The sequence below is a fragment of the Chelonoidis abingdonii genome, chromosome 2, assembly GCF_003597395.2.
Source record: "Chelonoidis abingdonii isolate Lonesome George chromosome 2, CheloAbing_2.0, whole genome shotgun sequence".
NCBI classification, from domain to species: Eukaryota; Metazoa; Chordata; order Testudines; family Testudinidae; genus Chelonoidis; species Chelonoidis abingdonii.
Window position 1 is genome coordinate 264,068,765 of NC_133770.1, and position 21,095 is coordinate 264,089,859.

The window sequence follows — 21,095 nt, forward strand, 5'->3', positions numbered from 1 at the left end:
GTTTCAGTCAACCCAAATCTGCATTTTTCAGTGGGAAAAGTTTCTGATGAAAAATATTGTCTAGCTTGAGCTGACACGTAGGAAGACACTGTCCCTACCTTGAAGAAATCAACACTCTATAAGCCATGGGGATGGCTAACAAAACTGATTAGCTTCAGTTTGCAGCAGATTAATAGAAACAGAATAATTTAACCCACAAATTGCCTCAGATGATTAGGATTTTGTTCAATATTTAATAATAATAAATATTGTGGTTTGGTGAGCAGCACACAACAACACAGGCTCCCAAACCTGGGCCTGCCCAACAAAAGTCGACCCATAGAGATGCAGCAGTACCAGCACTTCCACATGTCAACGGCATAAGCTAGTGCCTCATATTCACTGGTTGGGAGGGGAAGAGTTGTCAAATGGATAATGATAATTAAGTACTGTATGTAGATGAGAACCCAAACCCAGTGACTTGACTCAGCCTAATATAGCCTAATACTCTGAGTGCCTGTGCTGAGGAAGCTTTTGTTGGGATTACATTGGGGCAGACAGGGGAATATCCATTTACCTCACAGTTAATGAACACTACTAAAAAGTGGGCAAAACTTTACCTCACAATATGGAACTAACCAACTGAATTGAAAAATTCTCCAATGTAAAGCTTTGTTGAGGGACACAGAATTCTCACTTTTTGTACATTGATTTTCCTGGGTCTTTCAGTCTGTACCACGCAGGGAGAAATTCACCCTGGGGCAAATGCTAGACCTTAACTGGGACTGAAGTGGTGCAAAGGTTCTGCATGGCCTTTAATCCAGGAGTGAATGTCACCTGTAGTGAATTGAAACCTTGATCTCTGGACAAAGGCACAATTAATATTTTTCTGATCTTTTCATATTGTTCACTATATATGAGAGATCTCATTTGTGTTGTTCATTGTGTATTAAACATTTTAGGAGGGATTTCTTAATCTCTACTGTACAATTAAATAATGCTACATTCTGGGGCAGGACTGAAGGAATTTAATATGTGCATTCCCAAAGAAATGCATCACATCTATATGGATATTACTTTGCTTCATAGACTAACATAATTAAAGGAGGGCAGAGCAGAATCTGAAAAGTTTTGTGCATCTTATACCTCTAAAATGTGGCACCAACCTCAGCTCCAAAACTATCTCCACCTAAAATTATACAGATTCTTAGAAACCCACCATCACCAGCCAAAGTCACACTGACAGGAGAGATACAGTGAGATAGTCATATGTATTATAGTCAGATACAGTCTCATAGGGTGGGAGTGGTGGAAAGACATAGATCCACCCAGGGCCGATGCTTCCATTTAGGTGACCTAGGCAATTGCCTAGGGCTCCAGGATTATTGGGGGACGGCATTTTGCCGGGGAGGCGGCAGGCGGCTCTGGGGGATCTGCCACAGGCGTGCCTGTGGAGGGTCCGCTGGTCCTGCGGCTTCGGTAGACCTGCCATAGGCGTTCCTGCAGACGGTCCTCTGGTCCCGCGGCTCTGCTGGGCCTCCCGCAGACACGCCTGTGGCAGCTCCACTGGAGCCGCGGGACTGGCGCACGGGGTGGCGAAATGGCCGTGTGCCTAGGGCGCCAAAAACATTGGCGCCGGTCCTGGATCCACCTTTCAAAATGACTCGAATACATATACAACATCTCCTGCAGTGTTCTTTATTTCTAGAGTGTGAATGTACTTCATGCTGATTTGCAGGCCCTTCTTCACTTTTTTTCTTATGTTTTTAAAAACAGCTGCTTACTTTAAGTACAATATGTCTCTGAAATTCTTCTGTAAAATAGGCATCATGGGGTTCTATGCCCATTGCTCATAATAATTGTGTATCAAATGTTATCAATTTACAAGTAAAGTTTTTTTTTGAGGCCAGCTTGAAAACTAAAGCTGGTCTTCAAAAGTCAAGCTGAGTTCTTTCCTCCTTGTGTATCATGATGGCGAACAAAGTTCTGCAGGCCAAATTATGCCCTCAATTACACCCGTGAAATGCCATTAACTTCCAATTATGCCCTTAGTGACATCTGCTAACCCGGCTGGAGTTCCAGTTGGAGGACAGTAAACAATTCTGTTGATGATGCACATGAAGGCACAAAATCCACCTGCTTCTCCTCCTGAAGTGGATTCTGAGGCAAAAAGTATTAAAAAAAAAACAAAACTTATTTATGTCATTGCAGTCAGGAGCTCTGACCAGATACAGGGAGCAGATCTGCTGAGTTAGAAGGTGCCATTTTTTACGTAGTAATTTCTAGGGTTGGAAGGATTTGATTTAAAAATATACATATTTCTATTAATAAGGAAAATTTACAGATAGGCAAAGTAAGAAAAATGCTGCTTGAGACCTTATTAGAGTTTGATTTAAGAACATGTACTTTGTCAACATCACATGTCAAAAACAGACAATTTGTGTTTTTAACAGTTATAAAGCTTTAACATTTTGACTGTCAACATCTGCTGTCATTAAATAATTATTGCCTGATCACCCATATTGTCTGATTCCACACACAGCCTCCCCCGGCCATTTCCCACAACTGTGAAAATTTCAAGAGATAAACATAGAAAAAAATTCTTAAAAATAAGCACTGATCAGTAAAAATTACATTAAAAAATTCAAAATTCTGCCACACTTTGGGCCTGATTCTCCACTGCTTTGCATCTTGAGTAGCCATTTACAGCTGTGCAAAGTGAATGGAGAACTATACAATTCTGATCTGGCAGCAGTGTACACCCAGTTTGCACAGGTGTAAATGACAACACAATATTCAAGGCAGGGCCCTTTGTCTTAAAAACAGCTAGTAAACAACACACAAATATACCAAAAATGTGCTAATGCACCATGGGGAAAATAGGTGAGAAGCAGAACTAATTATCTCACTCTTCTCACAAGCACCTGCTGTGATCCTGTAGCTTGTTGGAAATATACTTGGTTTTGGTGGTAGAGACAATAAGGTTCCAAACTACTGTTCTACCTTTGTCCTTCCACCCTTGAGTGTTGTTTGTCCAGTGTTTGCAAAGCTTCTTTATGCTTTGAGAATTATATAGTGTCCTTAACATCTACAAAAACCAATTTCCCCTTCTTTAAATATGTTAAATGTATAAATGCACAGTAAAACACAGAGCAAAGAAAGATCCAGGATACTTAGGGTTAGAAGGGACCACAAGGGTCATCTAGTTTAATTCCCGACAAAGATACAGGATTTGTTGTGGCTAAACCATCCACAACAGGTGGCTACCCAGCCTGCTCTTGAAAACCTCCAGTGAAGAAGCTTCCACAACCTCCTGAGATGTCTGTTCCATTGCCCCACTGTTCTTACACTTAGGAAGTTTTTCCTGAGATTTAATCTAAATCTGCTATTTTGTAGTTTGAAGCCCTACTTAGCAAACAGTGGGTAAAATATTATTTCCAGCAGGTCTTGCTCCTGTCACCTGATATTCATCTTGCAGCCAAAAGACCAACCCACCACTGGTACCAACTGAATCAGCAGAGTTATGTAGAAAAGGTGGTTTGTAACAGTGACTCATTAGAACAATGACCCTATCCTCAAGGTCATACTTCCAACATCACAGGGTGTAACTACACCCTACTTTAGTGTTAGTACACCAGGCTGCAATATGAAACAACTAGGAATTATGGCTGGCTGGTGGCCTCTGCTACTGATGTTTCCCTTACCTTGTCTGGGCTGCTCTGCTCATGTTGCTGTGCTTTTTCCTGAGTTCACAAAATAAGCATTGGTTTAGAAAAAGGGACACATCTCAGAGCTTACAAAGTTAGCTTTGAATGTACAAGTTTACCTCATTGAGGCACAGACTTTAAAGGTCAGAAGGACTCATTGTGATCATCTAGTGGGACGTCCTGCACATTGCAGGCCACAGAACTTCATCAAGTACCACATTAGCAAGTACAGATATACTGAGGAAGGTGTGGGGAACAGTTATGTTTTTAGATCATCATAGTATAATTGTCTCCAGGTGCACATCTTATAGATTTCAAGGTGCACTTACACATCTTCCATTTAAAGTAGTTATATACATAGTTTCCTGTTGTTCTAAAACAACGATAATGTTTAAGATATTTAAACATGACAGAGTGTCGAGGTCAAATGGTATAACAAAACAATGAAACATGAGGCAACTCAACAATGATGGTGAGAAATGTTCAAAAGTCATAAGCTTTGTAGGAAGTATACTACAACTTTACCTGAAGGTCTTAGAGGACCTCCAAATTCTTTGGGTTCATGGGGTTGGAAGAGGTTTGTGCTTCATTTCCCTCAAACCCAGAGTGCCCAAAAGAGTATGCTAGCTGGCTTTACAGGGGTTCTTTCCAAGTTCCCAATTTCAGAGCTCAGTAAAGTGAATACTGAATGGCTTTACAGCTTGGCTGCTATAGCTTCTGTACACCAGTTAGTCTGCACAGATGACTGGTACTCTCCTTCAAGGGCAAGCCCCCAGCAAGGAACTAACATCACTTCTGTCTACTAGGAATTCCATGTAAATAGAGTTCTAATTTATGGTACTTTTACAGTTGCCAGGTGTACATGCTAGACACAAAACACTATACATTTTTGGATGCCAGATCAGTCAAGTTTACCTAGCAAACATACCCAAGTATTATTGAAAATGTATCTACAAAGTTACAGTAAGTGATATCAAGCAGCCTAAACTATCTACAGTCTGAGATTCAGATATTTTAATTCATTCCCTTAAAAATGGCTACGTTGCTGTGACATTTTGTTTTGGTCTTTTTTTTTTTGAGAGATCACTGAAGGTAATAATGACAATTAGCAAGGCAATAAAAAATGATGCATAGCAGTACTATATTTGTTTTGTTAGCCAATAAACTGCAGATATTCATTTAACAAATTCAATTATCAATTATTTTAAAAATATCTACAATTTTTACTTGCAGAGTAAGAAAGGAACAGTTAATATTTTGAAACAAAATAAACTGTGAAAGGCAGGCAGAAATAAGGAATAATCTTCATGCATTTTGTAAATGTTTATACAATAACCATATCTCCAGTTATTTACGTTCTCTGCAGCTGTGGGTTACATTCCTAGTCTTTCAGTGGAAAGAATTACAACTCTACTGCCCTGGGGTCATATCACAGGTTGCATTTTCAAGCACATAGTCTAAAGTACTAATACACAAATTGATTCTGTCAAAAAACAGCCAAACACCAAATTGAGGAACTAGGTTCTGGGCCAAAGGATTCTCATAAGAAGAAAAAAAAAAAAAAAAAAAAAGAGATGGAATGCAGCTGCTTAAAAAAGGCAAAATTTTAATAGTTTCAGTCATATGCAACTGCTTTCACTGTATTAGAAACAAAATTAATTGTAGGAGCTACCCATTTTGCATACTTTACTTCAGCTTTAATAAATGTCAATTTTTCTAGCTTGTCTGCTTTTGATCCAAAAGCCTGTAATGATACCTGGAATTGGAATTTTTCAATGTGTACTCAGATTTCTAAGAAAATTTATATTCCAATTTATTTTTCTTACATAGTGGAAGTGATGAAGTGACCCAAAGAAGGGCGTTGATACAGTGGCCCTGATTGCTTATGTTTGATGATGGAGCGGATCCTCAGTGGGTGTAAATCAGTGTAGACCTGTTCACCTTAATGCAGCAATTTTCAAAAACCAAGGATCTCGCCAGATTTGTCGAAATGAAAAATGACCCTCCAGGCAATAAGGAGAGAACTGACCTTTGACTCAGTATGAGGAGATCTCTGCACATTTCTTCTAGGGCCAAGGCCTCTCTGAGGTCTATTTCTGACAAACACAGAAAATTATCTTGAAGAGCACAAGTGCTTTATAGGTTCTGTTTTGTGCATTGTATCTCCAATGGGGTGTGGATAAGACAGGGATGGGAAATAGGCAAAAACCATTTCAGCCAACCAGAAAATTTCACTGTAGTATTTCCAGTGACTATGCTGAAAGCTAAAAAAAAAAGTTATGTATTGAACTGGCACTTGTGTGTGCCTCTGTCTGTCTGTCTCTCACACACAACTCTGTCTAGTCTTTTAGCTCATTTAGCAGGAAAATGACATCAATGGCATTTCTGTAAGTACTTTAAATTGAAATTGATTCTGGATAAGCCCTTTAGGTCATCTGAGACAAAGAAATGGGCTCGATGACCTTTTATTCAGGATTGCTTTGCCACTTATAGTAAATTTGAAAGAACTTATTAACTATGTTATCTATAATTAATTTTCACTGTGCGCCATATGTGAAGCATGACAGAGAAAAATGGTATTGAAAATTAAGTCAAGGATCTTCTTCCTTCCTAAAGTATTGGATATATGTTCTCCTAGCTAGTGATCAGCAAAAACTTGTTAATATATTCTACTGCTTTTTCCTGATAGCTAATCAGCATTTAACTAGTTTGCAGCAGCAGATCTAACCTATTTTACTCCGTTTACTTTAAATTAAGGCTAGTTGGGGTTTAGTGTCTACAAGGTCACTTAATTAAATATCACCCTTGCCCCTCATACAATGATTATACTATAGCAGTCTCACAAGTTCCCGATATTAGGCAGTGATTGTAGTGATATATCACCTACCACATCACAAAGCAGATTCAACAAATGACAGGTTATCTCAAACTCAGTCAGCATAGTACCTCGCGTTGCTAAGCTTTTTTGCCAAAGCAGTACTTGCAAATTCCTTAAGAGATCTCAAACATACACACTGCTTGGAATATAGTGACCCTGACCAAATGAAATAATTTTGAAGCAAGTTTCAGAAATCCTTTTGCATCCAAGTGAAAAGATAAACATTCAACAGTTTTCTCTTACATCTAATTTTTTTAAAACATTTATATATTATTAAGCGTACCGTGTCCTTGTTTCAGTACAGATCTTTCAACCCCACTAAAGTAAATGAAATATGAATTCTACAATTCTAGCTTTAAAACAGTTTGTGATAGTAGCTCTCCAACCTTTAGAAGCAGACACAGGAACCGCATTATCGATGTGTCGAGAGAGAGAGAGAAAAAAAAGTCCAGTCTATACAAGAACATTCATAACAGTGGACATATCTCAGTGTCAGTTGCTTAAGGTTGCACAATGTTATTTCTTAGCTCAACTCCCAGTCTCCCACGTAGAAACTGCTTTATTACAAATCTGAAAATCTCTCATTCAGCGCACATCTCCCTTAAATTTGTGTTCAATACTCAGTTTGTAATATACACAACTACACTTACTAATTTGAAATGGCAACAGATAACATCCACCTGTTTTTTTGTTTTAATCAGAATTATAAATTGTGTTTTGATTTCCAGATAAAACCATGTTAAATCAACCAGCATAAGCCTGTTAAAAAACAGCTGATCATTTCTCCCTCTTCTCAATGCACCTTAAAAACTTTCACAGTATTGAAACAACGTGGCATTGTAGGGAGACTGAAGTAGGCTAGAACTTGCTAATTTATTGTATTAACACTTCTTACTCATCTTGTCTTGTAGTTTCACTTGTGCCTGCTGGATAAAAAAAAAGACTGTACAAATCAAATACTGCACCTGTTGTAACACTTTGCACTTCAACCACTATTGTGCTTCAGATGCTGTGGGTGAATTTTCAGCTATTAAAGCAGCATTCTAAACTCTGGCAATAATGTGTTGCTGAAGGTTTCTTCCTTCTTGTTGTTTACTTTTGAGAACGAAAAAATTGAACAAAATACAATCTTCTAAACAAGTTAACACCACAATGTCCATTTAAAACAGTATTCTGTCTGTGTTCTGGACAAACTATTAAGAGCATTCAGCATTCTTATAATTAATCCACAACAAATGAAGCTAAAAGATGCCACAAAAGAAGGCAAAATTGGTCATACAGAGGCAACACCACCATGAATGTTGTTTGGCAGAAAAACAAAACAAAAAGCAGATACACAATTCATCCAAAGAACTGTTTTAGAATTGCCCTGCACTGCTAGGATCACACTGAAGGAGACGGACTATGGATGGATCACTCTTGGCCCCTCGGATGAACTCTTCCAGAGAGAGTTTGCCTAATAAAAAAAAAATCATAAATGTTTGTTTAGCATTATAAAATGCACTAATCAATCACAGCACATATGAAATGCTTTAACACTATGGATACAAATGGAAATTTACAAATTAGCACTACAAGGAAAGCATGGGAAAATGGTTAGGCCTTGCAGTCTGCCTGAAAGTAGCAAAATCTAGGCTCTGGTGGATCAGTATTGTGGGGAGAGACTTTCAGATTTGAAGAACCCTCTCTGAGGGCAGGTCTACACTACAGAGTTACGTCAACTTAAGTTATGCAACTCCGGCTATGTGAATAACGTAGCTGGAGTCAACGTAGCTTAGGTCGACTTATTGCAGTGTCTACACCACACTGGGCTGATGGGAGAAACTCTCCCGTTGACTTACCTTAGGCTTCTAGTTCCGGTGGTGTACCAGACTCAACAGGAGAGCGATCTGCTGTTGATTTAGTGGGTCTTCACTAGACCCTCTAAATCAACTTACAATGGATCGATTGCCACAGCGTTGATCCATGGTAAGTGTAGACATGCTCTGAGAATGCTCCCGCCATTTAAATGTGAGGGCTGGTGGCACAAGTGCTTTGGTTCCTTGCAATAGACCCGGAATCACAGGAGGAGACAGGCAGGCTCTAAAAGCTATGGACTTTCTCTTAGTACACACAAGTACCTTTTCCAAATGTATGTTTGAATTAAGGACCCATATCCATCTATTCACCTGGGGTTTCTTTAGAGTGCCTATTACAGTAGTATCTAGGTGCTAAACAGGAAATTTTCAACTGCAGGCTTTATCACTATAGGGCAACCTCTAGCTGAGAAGCTTGTGTGCAATAGACAGGATAGAAAAACTTCCATTGGAATGGAGGAGGGGTCGGCAACCTCTGGCACACGGCTCACCAGGGTAAGCACGTTCGCCATCCCAGGCCTATGGGGGCTGTGGGAAGTATGTGGGCTGCCACCCCATTGGCCTGGGATGGCGAACCATGGTCACCGGGAGCCACAATTGGCCGAACCTGCCGATGCGGCAGGTAAACAAACTGGCCTGGCCTGCCAGGGTGCTTACCCTGGTGAGCCACGTGCCAGAGGTTGCCGACTCCTGGAATGGAGAATTGGTCTGAATTCAACAAGATGAAATTCGGTAAAGACAAATACAAAGGGCTTCACTTAGGAAAGAAAAAAATCTAATGCACACCTACAAAACAGGGAATAACTGGCTAGGTGATAGTACTGCTGAAAAGGATCTGGGGGTTGTAGGGATCCCAAATTGAATATGAGATAATGTGACAATTGCTAAGAAGGCTGATATTCTGGAGGTGTATTAACTGGAGTGTCATATGTAAGACACATAATTGTCCTGCTCTTCTCAGCACTGCTGTGGCCTCAACTGGAGTACTGTGTCTAATTCTGGGTGCCACTATTTGGGAAAGTTGTGGACAAACTGGAGAGAGTCCAGAGGAGAGCAACAAAAATGGTAAAAAGTTTAGAAAACTTTACTTATGAGGAAAGGTTAAGAAAACTAGGCATGGTTAATCTTGAGAAAAGGACACTTGAGAGGGGGACCTGATAAGTCTTCAAATACATTAAGGGCTGTTATAAAGAGGACGGTGATCAACTGTTCTCCATGTGTCTCCTCAAGGTAGGACAAGTAGTAATGTGCTTGATCTGCAGCAAGGGAGATTTAGGTTAGATATTAGGAAAAACTTTTTAACTATAAAGATGGTTATGCTTTGGAATAGGCTTCCAAGAGAGGCTGTGGAATCCCCATCAATGGAGGTTTTTATGAACAGGTTGAAGAAACACCTGTCAAGGATGGTCTGGGTTTACTTTATCCAGCACAGGGGACTGGGCTTGATGATCACTTGACATCCCTTTGAGCCCCACATCTGAATGATTCTATGGACATTCTGGCAAAAAAAAATATTTAATCTGTTTCTGCAAAATCAAAATTTTCTATGGGAAAAATATTGATTTTGCTGAAAATTTGACTTTCCATTGGGAAAAACTGAAATAAAATATTTCAGACTGGGTCGAGTTGACCAGAATCAGATATTTCATTTTGTTGAACTGACCCAAAGTGTTTTGTTTTGTTCAATAAAACATTGCACTGCATTTCCCTCTCAGCACATTGCCTTGTAGTTTGGTCTCCCATTCTCTCCTACTGTGTGAGCTCCCTGGAGAAATACCTCTCCCATTATACAATGTGGATTTGCCTCTCACCTGAACTCCCACGAGGTAATATGCCACAATGGGAAATGCAATTTACTGCTGAACTGACTTCAAACAAAGAATTTCAATTGGGGAGTGTCAAAAAGTTTCATTTGGACTGAAAATGTCAAAAAGAAACATTTCTACATTTCCAAATCAAAACACTTCAATATTTTTGCTCCCCCCACATTTTTTTCCTTCAAAATGTCAATTTCTTGTCTTGATTTGGGATGAAAACAAATGTGGAAACGTTGGAATTCCCTGTGGGACAAATATTCTCAATTTTGCTCAGCTCTAATTTGCATCTTCTCCAAAGGACATTGCCCACGCTGCTCTGCAAACCACATGGGCCTCTACTCTCCCATGGCAGGGTATGAGTAACTCCCATTGCAGCCACAGAGTATTACTGGTATCCTACCACCAGAGAGCAGGGACCCAGGACAGCACTTGCTGAATGACTTGCCATATACCTTTGACACTGTGGTCCTATGTTGTTGGGTTTCCCCTGTCTTTTCTAGAAAAGCCACAATCTTGCAAAGGTTTAGGCGTGTGCTTAATAGAAGACCATGGGATTACTCATGGTGCACACAGATAAGCACATATCTAAGTCTTTGCTGGACTGGGCCTGTCGCATGTAAGTTCTTTGGGGGAGGCACTGTTTACTGCTATATCTTTGCACAGTGCCTAGCACAATGGGTCTCCAATCCTGACTGCTGCACTGAAGTGTGACCACTATACTAATAAATCATAATAAGTAATGAAGACCAAATTTATCTGCTCAACAGGGAGTACAGTAGAACCTCAGAGTTACGAACTGACTGGTCAACCACACACCTCATTTGGAACTGGAAGTACACAATCAGGAAGCAGCAGAGACCAAAAAAACCCCAAACCCCTCACCAAATGCAGTACAGTATTGTGCTAAATGCAAACTACTAAAAAAATAAAGGGAAAGTTTAAAAAAAAAAGATTTGTCAAGGTAAGGAAACTGTTTCTATGACTTTTTCATTTAAATTCAAATGGTTAAAAGCAGCATTTTCCTTCTGCATAGGAAAGTTTCAAAGCTGTATTAAATCAATGTTCAGTTGTGAACTTTCGGGGAAAAAACCATAATGTTTTGTTCAGAGTTATGAACAACCTCCATTCCTGAGGTGTTCGCAACTCTGAGGTTCTACTATATTACCATTTTCCCCAAAACAATGATATTCCTAACACACTTGATCAAAGCTTCTAATTTAACTGTCTTCCAGAGCCAGCTAGCCTGTTCGACAGGGAATTTTAAAGGAGACTAAAGGGAGATAGTGGCTTAGTTCCCACCAAACTTCCTTAGGCTCCTTTGAATACCCCAGCCCTAGTCTGTCTATTAGAGTGGCAAGGCGCAGTGGTCTAAGGAGCCAGGCACCCCGGGATTCTAAACCCATGTCTCACACTGAAAGTCTCCACAATGATGAGCACTTGTACAAAAGCCTACAACAGAGAGTCTCCCATCCAAAAAACTGTGACAATATTTACTCTAAATTAATCTGCTAACTTTACAAGGTTTTGTGGGGAGCTATATTCAGTGTCTGTAAAGTGCTCTGAAGATGACAAAAGTTATACTGTCTAAGCCTGATGTACTTTTTTGTTTTGTTTTGTTTTAAAGAACCACTTAAAAACTTAGCTGTTTAAGATCTAACACCAGGATTTAAAAAAGAACACTTCAAATCCAACCACAGTCCAAATGTACAGCACACCTCTCTCCATGATATGTTGGGTACATAACTTCCCTTTTGCAAACGCTTCTGCAAATTTAATTAAACGAAAAATCAGAACACAGGTTTCTAAGCAACAATTCTGCAGCATCAAGTCCCCTTTAAAAAGTCTGACTAATTTTAGAACTATTTCACTTCAGTTTAATGAGGTTACATTTCCATAGCTATGGTATTCTGTTAATTTCCTTTCTTTAAAACAAAACTAAACCCTGAAATTCTGAAATCTGAAACACAGGATAAGGCCATCAGTTTTCACACAGCCTCTTGGTTAGCTGTATAATTAGCAGAGATAAATTAAATCCTTTTCCCCCCTTCCTTGCAAGATGGATGTTGCAGGACTGCCTGAAAGCTGTAGATGTCTGCTAAGCAAGACTGTACAGAACGAAGTAAACATTAGTATTACATTTACAATAAGGCAACGACATGAGTTAAATAGAAAAGACTCTAGAAGAAAGACTTTTCCAATAAGTAATGGCTTTTCATTCTTTATTGCTTTATAACGATTTTTTTTTACTCAACTGCTAACATACAGAGGATTATTTTAGCACAAAGGGACTGTGTATACTGATGTGAGAGAGATCCCCAAGAGATTTCAGACCCTGGAGTCTTCACTTTCTTTCACCTTGTACAATTATTTACACCAATGCAGAGTGTGTGTTTTGCTGTGCTGGTTCTCCAACATAACGAAGATGGTTTGAAGGCTGTTTCTATATTACTATAGCTGCCAGTGGCTCAACAAGGCTCAGATGCAGCCTAGCCCTGCAGGCACCTAGGTTCTGCCTGGCAGGCACACACAAAGCTGCCCAAGTCCTGACACTGCCTCACAGCGCATTCCAAAGCTCCAGCAGGATTCTCAAACTATGTGTCTCCCCCACCTATTTTGCTTGTAGGACCTGATCCTGTTCTTACAGCATGCCTACCGGCTTGAGCCTTGGTTGAAAGATAGCTGGGGGTGAGCAGGCAGGGAATTTGTCATTTGTCCAGAACGCCCAATAGCCCAGAGCACTCACCTGGGATGTGGGAAACCCTCTGCCTGACTTGAACTCACAGCACCCACATTCCAGGAGAGGGCTTGAAAGGAGTAGGCTCTTGGTACCCAGGGGCAGGGCCATACCTAGCTATATTGGGGCCCTACGCAGCCCCTCCGTGGGGGGGGAGGGCTGATTTGGGGGACAGGGAGAACTGCCCCCTTGCATTCACTGGTAGCGCAGCTGGGACCGCGTTGCTGCACTTCCCGCCACTGGTGAGTGTGGACCCAACCCTGCCCGCAGTACTCAGGGGAGTGGGGGCAGGGCTGAGGTGGAGCAGGGCAGGGGCTTTGGGGAAGGGGTGGAGTGGGGGCGAGGCTGTGGAGGGAAGAGGTGGGGCAAGGGTGGAAAAGGGGTGGGGCTTTGGGGAAAGGGTGGAGTGGGGGCGGAGCAGGGACAGGCAGAGACGAGGTTGGGGCTGGAGCAGTACACAGCTGTGCAGGGTGCTCTATGCAGCTGCATCCTTTGCGTATAGGTGGGGACGGGCCTGCTCAGGGGGATCGCTCTAACCCTCCTGATTAAGTGTTCTACAAATAATTAAACATTGATTGGACCAGAGAAAAAGACAGCAAGAGACTGACTTTATAGTCCAGTGGTTAGGGGCTCACCTGGGATGTGGGAATGTCCTCTTCAAGTGCCTGCTCCACTGACTATTTAATTATTTATACCAAGCAAAACAGCTTCAACAAGGGAGGCAGCGCAAGACCTGCCCTAGAATACCCCACAGCCTAGTGGTTAGGACCCTCGCATGGAGACCTGAGTTCATGTCCCTGCTCCAAAGAGTCTGAGTCTCCCACATCCTAGGTGCATGCCCTGGCTAAGGGCTATAACTGAGTGGGTTTCTATCTGTCTTTGTGTTTTCACAAGAAAGGGCTGACCTGGTTTAGGCATCTAACTCCAGGAGAGGTTTTTCTGACTGAGAATCCCGAGCAGAGATAGGCATATTCCTCCAGCTCATCAGTCTGGTGCCTAGAGGGCCCGATCTTTGCCCAAAGCTCCGCCCCTTTCTTCTGCATTTCACTCCTGGGTAGTTTAGGCAGCACCCTGCTCAGCTTGCTGGCTTTAGAAGATCCCTCTCTTATGTGCCTAACTTTCCCCATGTGCTATATGGGAGCCTGGGCACCTAATCTGGGGCTGAGGATTCCACTAGGCAGCCTAGGAGTTAGGGGTTACAACGTCAAAGTCCCTTTGTGATCTAGCCCTTCATGTTTTCATCTTCAAGGCATTTTATAAACATTAACTAATAAACCTTCCCCAAATCTTCTGTGAGTTAGGTAAATGGAGAAACTGCAGCAGACAGGTTAAAGGGCCAGTTCTGCTTTCAGTTGCACTGGTAGAATCTAGAGCACTGAAGTCAGCAGAGCTAGAGCATAACCAAGTCCTAAGTGACTTCCCCAAGGCCATAGAAGGAGTCATTGCTTTAAATTCTAGCCCACAAAAGCTTATGCGCAAATAAATTTGTTAGTCTCTAAGATGCCACGAGGACTCCTTGTTGTTTTTGCTGATATAGACTAACACGGCTACCCCTCTGAAACTACTGACTGTCTTGACATCAGAATGATCTCTCTCTACTTCCTCAATCAGTCTAGCTCTTCGTTGGAAAGCCAGCTGTCAGTAACTGCAGAGTAGAGAGTGTTAAAGGGAAATGCCTAAGATTCCTACCATCGCGATTGGTGTCCATCTGACGGAAGATTTTCTCTGTCCTTTTCTCTGGTGTTGACTCATCTTCTGGCATCTTCATTACTGAAGAAACCATCTTATAGATTGCCTAAGTGAGGTGACAGAAGCAAAGTGTTGATAATAGATATCTGATCGGAATACAATGGGGCAATTATTAGATGCTGAAAACAATAAACATAGCATCACATAAACCTCAGCCTGGATTCTCACCACAGATTCCTAGTGAGAGTGACAATGCATAGATCTGTACATACATTTGCTCTTTTACACTGGAGACTTTCTGATAAATAACCTTATTTCCTTATCTAGTTGCTGTTCAATATAGTTCTGGCTTTGGACTGAGGTTGTATTTTTCCCTATTACAATATACTTCAGAACAATTTATCAAACTTACAGCACATTACTACATATCATCAAAATACATTAGATCAATAAACTAATGAATGGATGGTTCCAAATATAATATGATGCACACTGTGTCACTCAGGCAACTCTTTAATCTTTTTGCACATCCCTTCCCCAACCTCCCACTCCATTCCCATTCCCCATTATTTACTTTGCCCCAATTCTGCTGCCTTCCTCACTCTTTTGTAATTTTGTCTGTTTATACTGTAATTTTTCTGAGGGAGGGGGATCCATTTTATTGCATGGCTGTGAAGTGCATAGCATATTACAAAATAAGATATTTTACCGCACCAAGTTTTATGCGTGCATACACTGACTTAGATACAACCGCCTTATCTGGGTCATTCCACAGAGAGGACAAATCCTGGTGCCACACCAAAATTGTACTGTATCCAACATATTTTATGTATTTACTCTTCTATTTGTGATATATTATGTTCCTCTGCTATTCTTCCTATTAAGAGAGATAGATTAGAGAATTTTAATCTTATGACAAAAAGAGCCATATTTTCTAAAATGGCTCCCTGAATTGTGCCTGCAAAATGTGGACACACTGAGTGTGCGTGCAAACCCTGTATTTGGACATACAAATTGGTATTTTTGCATGCAAAATAGGTAATTGTGCACCTAAGTCCCTATTTGCACATGCACAAATACATGTTTTCCAGATACCACAGGTGCATATGCAAAATTTGTAGCAGCCATTTTATAAATTGGCCCAAGGCATCAACACTTTGGTTATTTCCTCTCCCCCTCTGATTGTTTTTCATCCTGGGTGTAGGCCCAAGATCTCTTAATTTAATTCTACTTTCCAGCTTGCCATCTGCTCCTTCATGAAGGCTCTTTGCACTGGAGGTTTTAACCATCAAGTTAAAGCGGACTCAAGGGAACTGCTTCTGGAGCACAGCAACACAGCTTCATCACCTGGAGGATACTGTTAAGTAATGCAAGACACTTCCTTTTCTGAATGAACGTCCTGCTTTCCCAGCATTCACAACTACTTCCCTTTTGTCAACAAAACCTGCTCACCTTTCAGAGCTCATAAGTTCTAAATAATAAACAGAATTACACCTTGACAAAGACATTTGCTTGTTTAATTAAATATTCATCTGTTTGATGAATGCAATCAAACATCTGTCCCCTAGATTATGTCATTAACATTATGGCAACAGATCGTGCTGGAGGATCTCTAATAGTTCCTTGACCCAGGTTATAAAAATGATGGTAGGATCAGAAAAGGATGTTTCGATATTAATTGACAACTGAATAGGGAAAGTGAAGACCACCTGATTCATTCATTATTGCTTTGAGCAGGGGGTTGGACTAGATGACCTCCTGAGGTCCTTTCCAACCCTGATATTCTATGATTATCATCATGATGTATATTGAAAGTGCCCAGCGGCGCAAATGAGGATTGGACTCTTACACTGCAGGATAATGTCTAAACAAAGGCGGCGGCACAGTGCCTATCCTAGAGAGGTTACAATGTAATAGACACAAGAACAGAGAATGGGGGGATAACACACAAGCAAATGAACATGTGATAGCAGGAATGGGGAGTGAAGAGGAAAAGGAAAGAAGGTGAAGAATGACACTCAGAGCTTACACCTGCCTAGCTCTGGTTTGCAGAGATCACAGCAGCACTGATCCTTAGAAATCTGTCACTCATTAAATAGCTAAACTTTTATTTAGTGGAGAGGTTAGTGCATCCCAGCATGTTAGAGCACCATATAGTATAAAGAGAAAGCGTGGGGCAAAATTACATTAGCTGGGCTTGCAGTCACGGTTACACTCCGAGTAATCATAGTAAGAAAATGCAGATTTTTAGAACAAAATTCTTTAAAAATGTCCTCATCCTACAGGGTCCCTTTGACAGAAGAGTGTTAAAAGAATAATACATGAGATGTTCTAGGAGAGCCTGAGCACGATGGGAATAATAAAATGCTCCTTTCGTGCTGAAAATGATGTCTCTGGTCAAATCTTTATGGCCTTACTCAGTTGTTCAGTGGGAAGTTTCCCTATGTAATGGCCAAGTGAAAACTAATTAAGAACTCAGGATTTGCCCCTATATTAACTGAGTGTAACTATACTGTAATTTTAAATGAGAAAGCTCTCAAAGGAAGCAGGTTTATGTAATAACATGAAAACGTTCAGATAGTCCCTAATCTGGGACCAAATGCTGCTCAAACCTCTACATGGGCATGCAAGGGTGCAGAAGCCTTGTCCACCCCCTGTGCCTCCGGCATGGGACAGAGCACAATGGGAGTCCTTGGGCTCTTGGAACCATCACTGGTACTAATCACTGCTGATTGCTGACTATACACAACCTCCGTCTGTGCAGACTGTCCCTCACAGACGCACAGGACTGGTTAGGGCAGCTAAAGTTGGCATAACCCTGGAGTAAAGAAAATCACGATGGGGACCAAACCGAGTCCTGCGAGAAGCAGGCGCAGCTCTCTCGGAGGCCCAAGGAAAATAGACCAGGTATGTATTTTATGACTTCAGACATTTTAAAAGCCAGAAGGGACCATCATAATCATCTAGTCTGACCTCCTACATAACACAACCCACAGACCTTCCCCCAGTAATCCCTGCAGCAGGCATGTGGGGGTGGTTTGTGTGGGAGGGGAGAGCCAGGGTAGGGAGAGGGGGAAGTACACCAGTTTTATCTTACTCTGCTGTTGGCTGGTTTTCCTGCTGAACTCTCTCCCTCAGCTTTCCACATTTGCTGAGTGACAAATGGGTGCAAATTTCACTGCTTTGCCACTTACCCACCTGTTTATGACCAATTGACACCCAGCATGTAACTGGCGCCATCCTTTATTCCACTGCTGGATTTGGCACAGCAACTTCCATGGGGGCTGCACCTGCTCCCTGCATTTGACAAAGTGTCTGAGAGCCAGTGATGGGGGTACTGATGACAGCATGAATTACTAGGGACTGTTTTCAACTGTACCAGAATCAAAAAGAACGCTATTCTTTCTATTTGACTTTCGTGCCGTTTTAGTACAGGGCATCTAATGAAGGGAACAAGGGCCTGATCCCCCACACACTGAAGTCCCATTGAGAGTTTTGCTACTGCCTTTAAAGTAGTGTGACCAGATGTCTCGATAAAATCACAACCATCCCGATATTTAAGTGTTTGTCCTGCATCTCGACCCAACCAATCTTTGGTCGGGACGCATTTTGTTCTGATATTTGCTTCGCTGGCAACACTTGATTTCCCCACCCCCCTCTTGCTCAGCCAGCACGAGCCGGCCTCCCCCGCCGCATCTGGAAGGGGTTACTACTGGCTGCTCAGCCGGAAGGGACGCCGTGGCTGGTGGGGAGCCGCCAGTTCCCCCACCTTGCTCGTAGGACTTTGCCAAGAGCTTTGCACGCCCTGGGGGGGCCGCAGGGCGGGGCTGTCTGGGCTCCAGCAGCTCCTGGGCATGGCGTGGAGCCACAGCAGAGCCCTGCGGTAATGTCACCAGCTCCCGAGGGTGTGAGGCCGCAGCAGAGCCCCGGGGTGGTGAATCGTGGGGAGCTCTGGGGGGCAGACCCCAGAGAAGCCCTGTGGTAACCACGTGTCCGCTTCGCGGCAGGGATGGCTCCGGACAGGCTGCCTGAGGGCCAGGCGCTGGGCTGAGCCGATGAAGACAGAACAGAGAGAGGCCTTGGGCCAAGCTGCTAGGACAGATGCAAGGGAGGCTGAAGGAAACTGGATGTCCAGCCAGTACTTGTGGCCCCGAAGAACCCCCAGCTGTGCAGCCCAGGCAGGGGGTTGCTACTCCTGGGGTGGGACGTTTGGCAGGGGAGGCAGCAGGCTCCGCTTGAGGGTACTCAGAAAAGACATTTGAGATTGTTTTCTCTCCTGCTCCGCCGACAGCACTCGGCTTTTTTTTTTTTTTTTGCGACCTCCCTCCCCATCCTGATATTTTCTTCCTCTCATCTGGTCACTCTACTTTACAGGAAGACACCTCAAGCCCAGTTTCTCCCTGGCTTACAGATCAGTTAGCTCACTAAGGGCTTGTCTTCCCTACCAGCTAACTCAGTGCTGCTGCAACTGATGGTGTCGATTTAGTGGGTCTGGTGAAGATATGATAAGTCAATGGCAGAGTGCTCTCCCGTCAACTTCAGTACTCCCCCTCCCCGAGAGGTGGAAGCTATGTTGACAGGAGACGCTCTCCCATCGACATAGCGCAGTGTAGACACCGCTGTAAGTCGATCTAAGCTACGTCAACTTAAGTTACATAACTTAAGGGAACAAAACTAATTAGATAAAACTAATTTATCTCAATAGTATAGACCAGGCTTAAGAGGGATGGCCAAAGTCACTTCTGGTTTTTTTGTGTGACAGCTGAAAGTGCTACACTTGTCCCTTGGATAAGTATTGGGAAGATGCCCTGGCAACTCCACAGGATCAGGTTGTGTTGAAGTTTTACACTTATGGCAAAGTTTAAATCTCTTCACTTAAACCCTTAATTTTACTCAGGTCCTCACCAAACGCACTATTTCAGCAAGGGGGCAGACTCAAACTCTTTAGCTGGACTTCAGCTGTAGCTTGAATGGAGTTGTACTGTGGGCGGACGTATGCTGGAAGTGAAAAGGAGTTTGTTATGCAGGTAAGGAGTCTGAGAGAGCATATGGCATTGCAACGTTTGGGTGGTAAAGCACTGTGACCCCGGAGGGAAACTGGATGGAAGGAATCTTTCAACAAAGCTTTGTGGACGTTCCATGCCTGCTCCTGCGCCCAAGAGGCTACAGTAGCCAATAAATTTGCTGTGATCCTCCTCTAGTGTGGGCAAAAGTTACTCCAGCCATCAGCTCCTCCCCTCAACCCAGTCACAACATGCTACCAACCTGCCATGCAGGGCACCAGATGCGTCTTCCAGATCATGCCACCACCTTAGGGGAAATTCAATCCAAACTTCTTTTGGGGATGTCAGCGACTGATAAAAGTCATGACGCTCAAAATTAAGCATCAAACTCCATCCTTACAGCAAAAATGAATTGCTGCAGTTTAATCTGAGAGAGCTAAAGGATTAGAGTTCTCACTCCTCACACATATAGATTAAAACACAGCATTTTCCAAATATACTTTAGAAATAATTGTCTGGTTTACTAACTCCATAGCTGCGGCTAGTTCCAGAGTCTCTCGCAACAGGCCTTAATTGAGGCGCATGGAGGCTCTTTGTACAGGGGTGAATTTCACCCTGTGTGAGTCACTTGCTATATGTTGCAGGCAGCATGCTATAAATAGGGTTCAACATGCGAAAAGAGCTTTGCCAGCCAATCCACCAGCCTGAAGAGAATATGGAGTTCTATAGGATGACCTGCATTGTCAGTGGTGTTCACCCCTTGATGGATGGCCTGCACAAAGGCTCCTCAAGGCATAGGAGCCCCACAGTGCCCCTAAGACGGGGTTGAACTGGAGTAACATGGGATTTCTGTGTCTAGTGCGAACCAAGACTGTGGTCTCCACGGTGGCTCTGAAACATATGGAAACACTGGAGCACAGGCTTGGAGCAGAGTTATGAGATCCAGCAGCCAGGAACCTCCTCATAGGGGTGGTTGAAGCGGCTTCTACTGCAGCACATAGGTTAGAATAGCTGCTGTGCAGGGGCTGCAGTAGTGATTTTATTCCCTCTCCAATCCTGCACAGCTCCCCAAAGAGCCTGCTAAGTTAGGTATTTGCAGGGCTGGGGAAAGGAAAATGTCACCCCAAGACAACTGGCAATTGGCTGGAGATGCTATTTCCAAAAGACTTAGGAATGTATCACATCCAGACATAGGCACTGACTCCATGGGTGCTCTGGGGCTAGAGCACCCACAGGAAAAAAAATAGTGCGTTCTCGGCAGGCACGTGAGCTTCCCTTCTCCCCACTCAAGCACTGCACTGTGACCAGACTGATGCCATACAATAATACCACCTTGCACTTTTCATCGGTACAGCACATCACATTCCAGGCTATGCTGCTACTTACGCCCACACTAGCTTGAGGAGCGCTTGTGCAGGCACGTGTACGTGGG

General features: G+C 42.7%; 1 protein-coding gene across 2 annotated transcripts in view; it reads right to left on the bottom strand.

Annotated features, from left to right (window-relative positions):
• Positions 1–2,640: 2,640 nt before the first annotated feature.
• Positions 2,641–21,095, bottom strand: part of NCALD (neurocalcin delta) — a 151,983-nt gene continuing 133,528 nt past the window's right edge. For both annotated transcript variants that reach the window (XM_075063140.1, XM_032778503.2), the window contains 2 exons: positions 14,661–14,766; positions 2,641–8,020 (listed from right to left, as the gene is read on the bottom strand). In XM_075063140.1, coding sequence (XP_074919241.1) covers positions 7,923–8,020; positions 14,661–14,766 — 204 coding nt within the window. In that variant the 3' untranslated portion in view covers positions 2,641–7,922. The remainder of the gene's footprint in view (positions 8,021–14,660; positions 14,767–21,095) is intronic.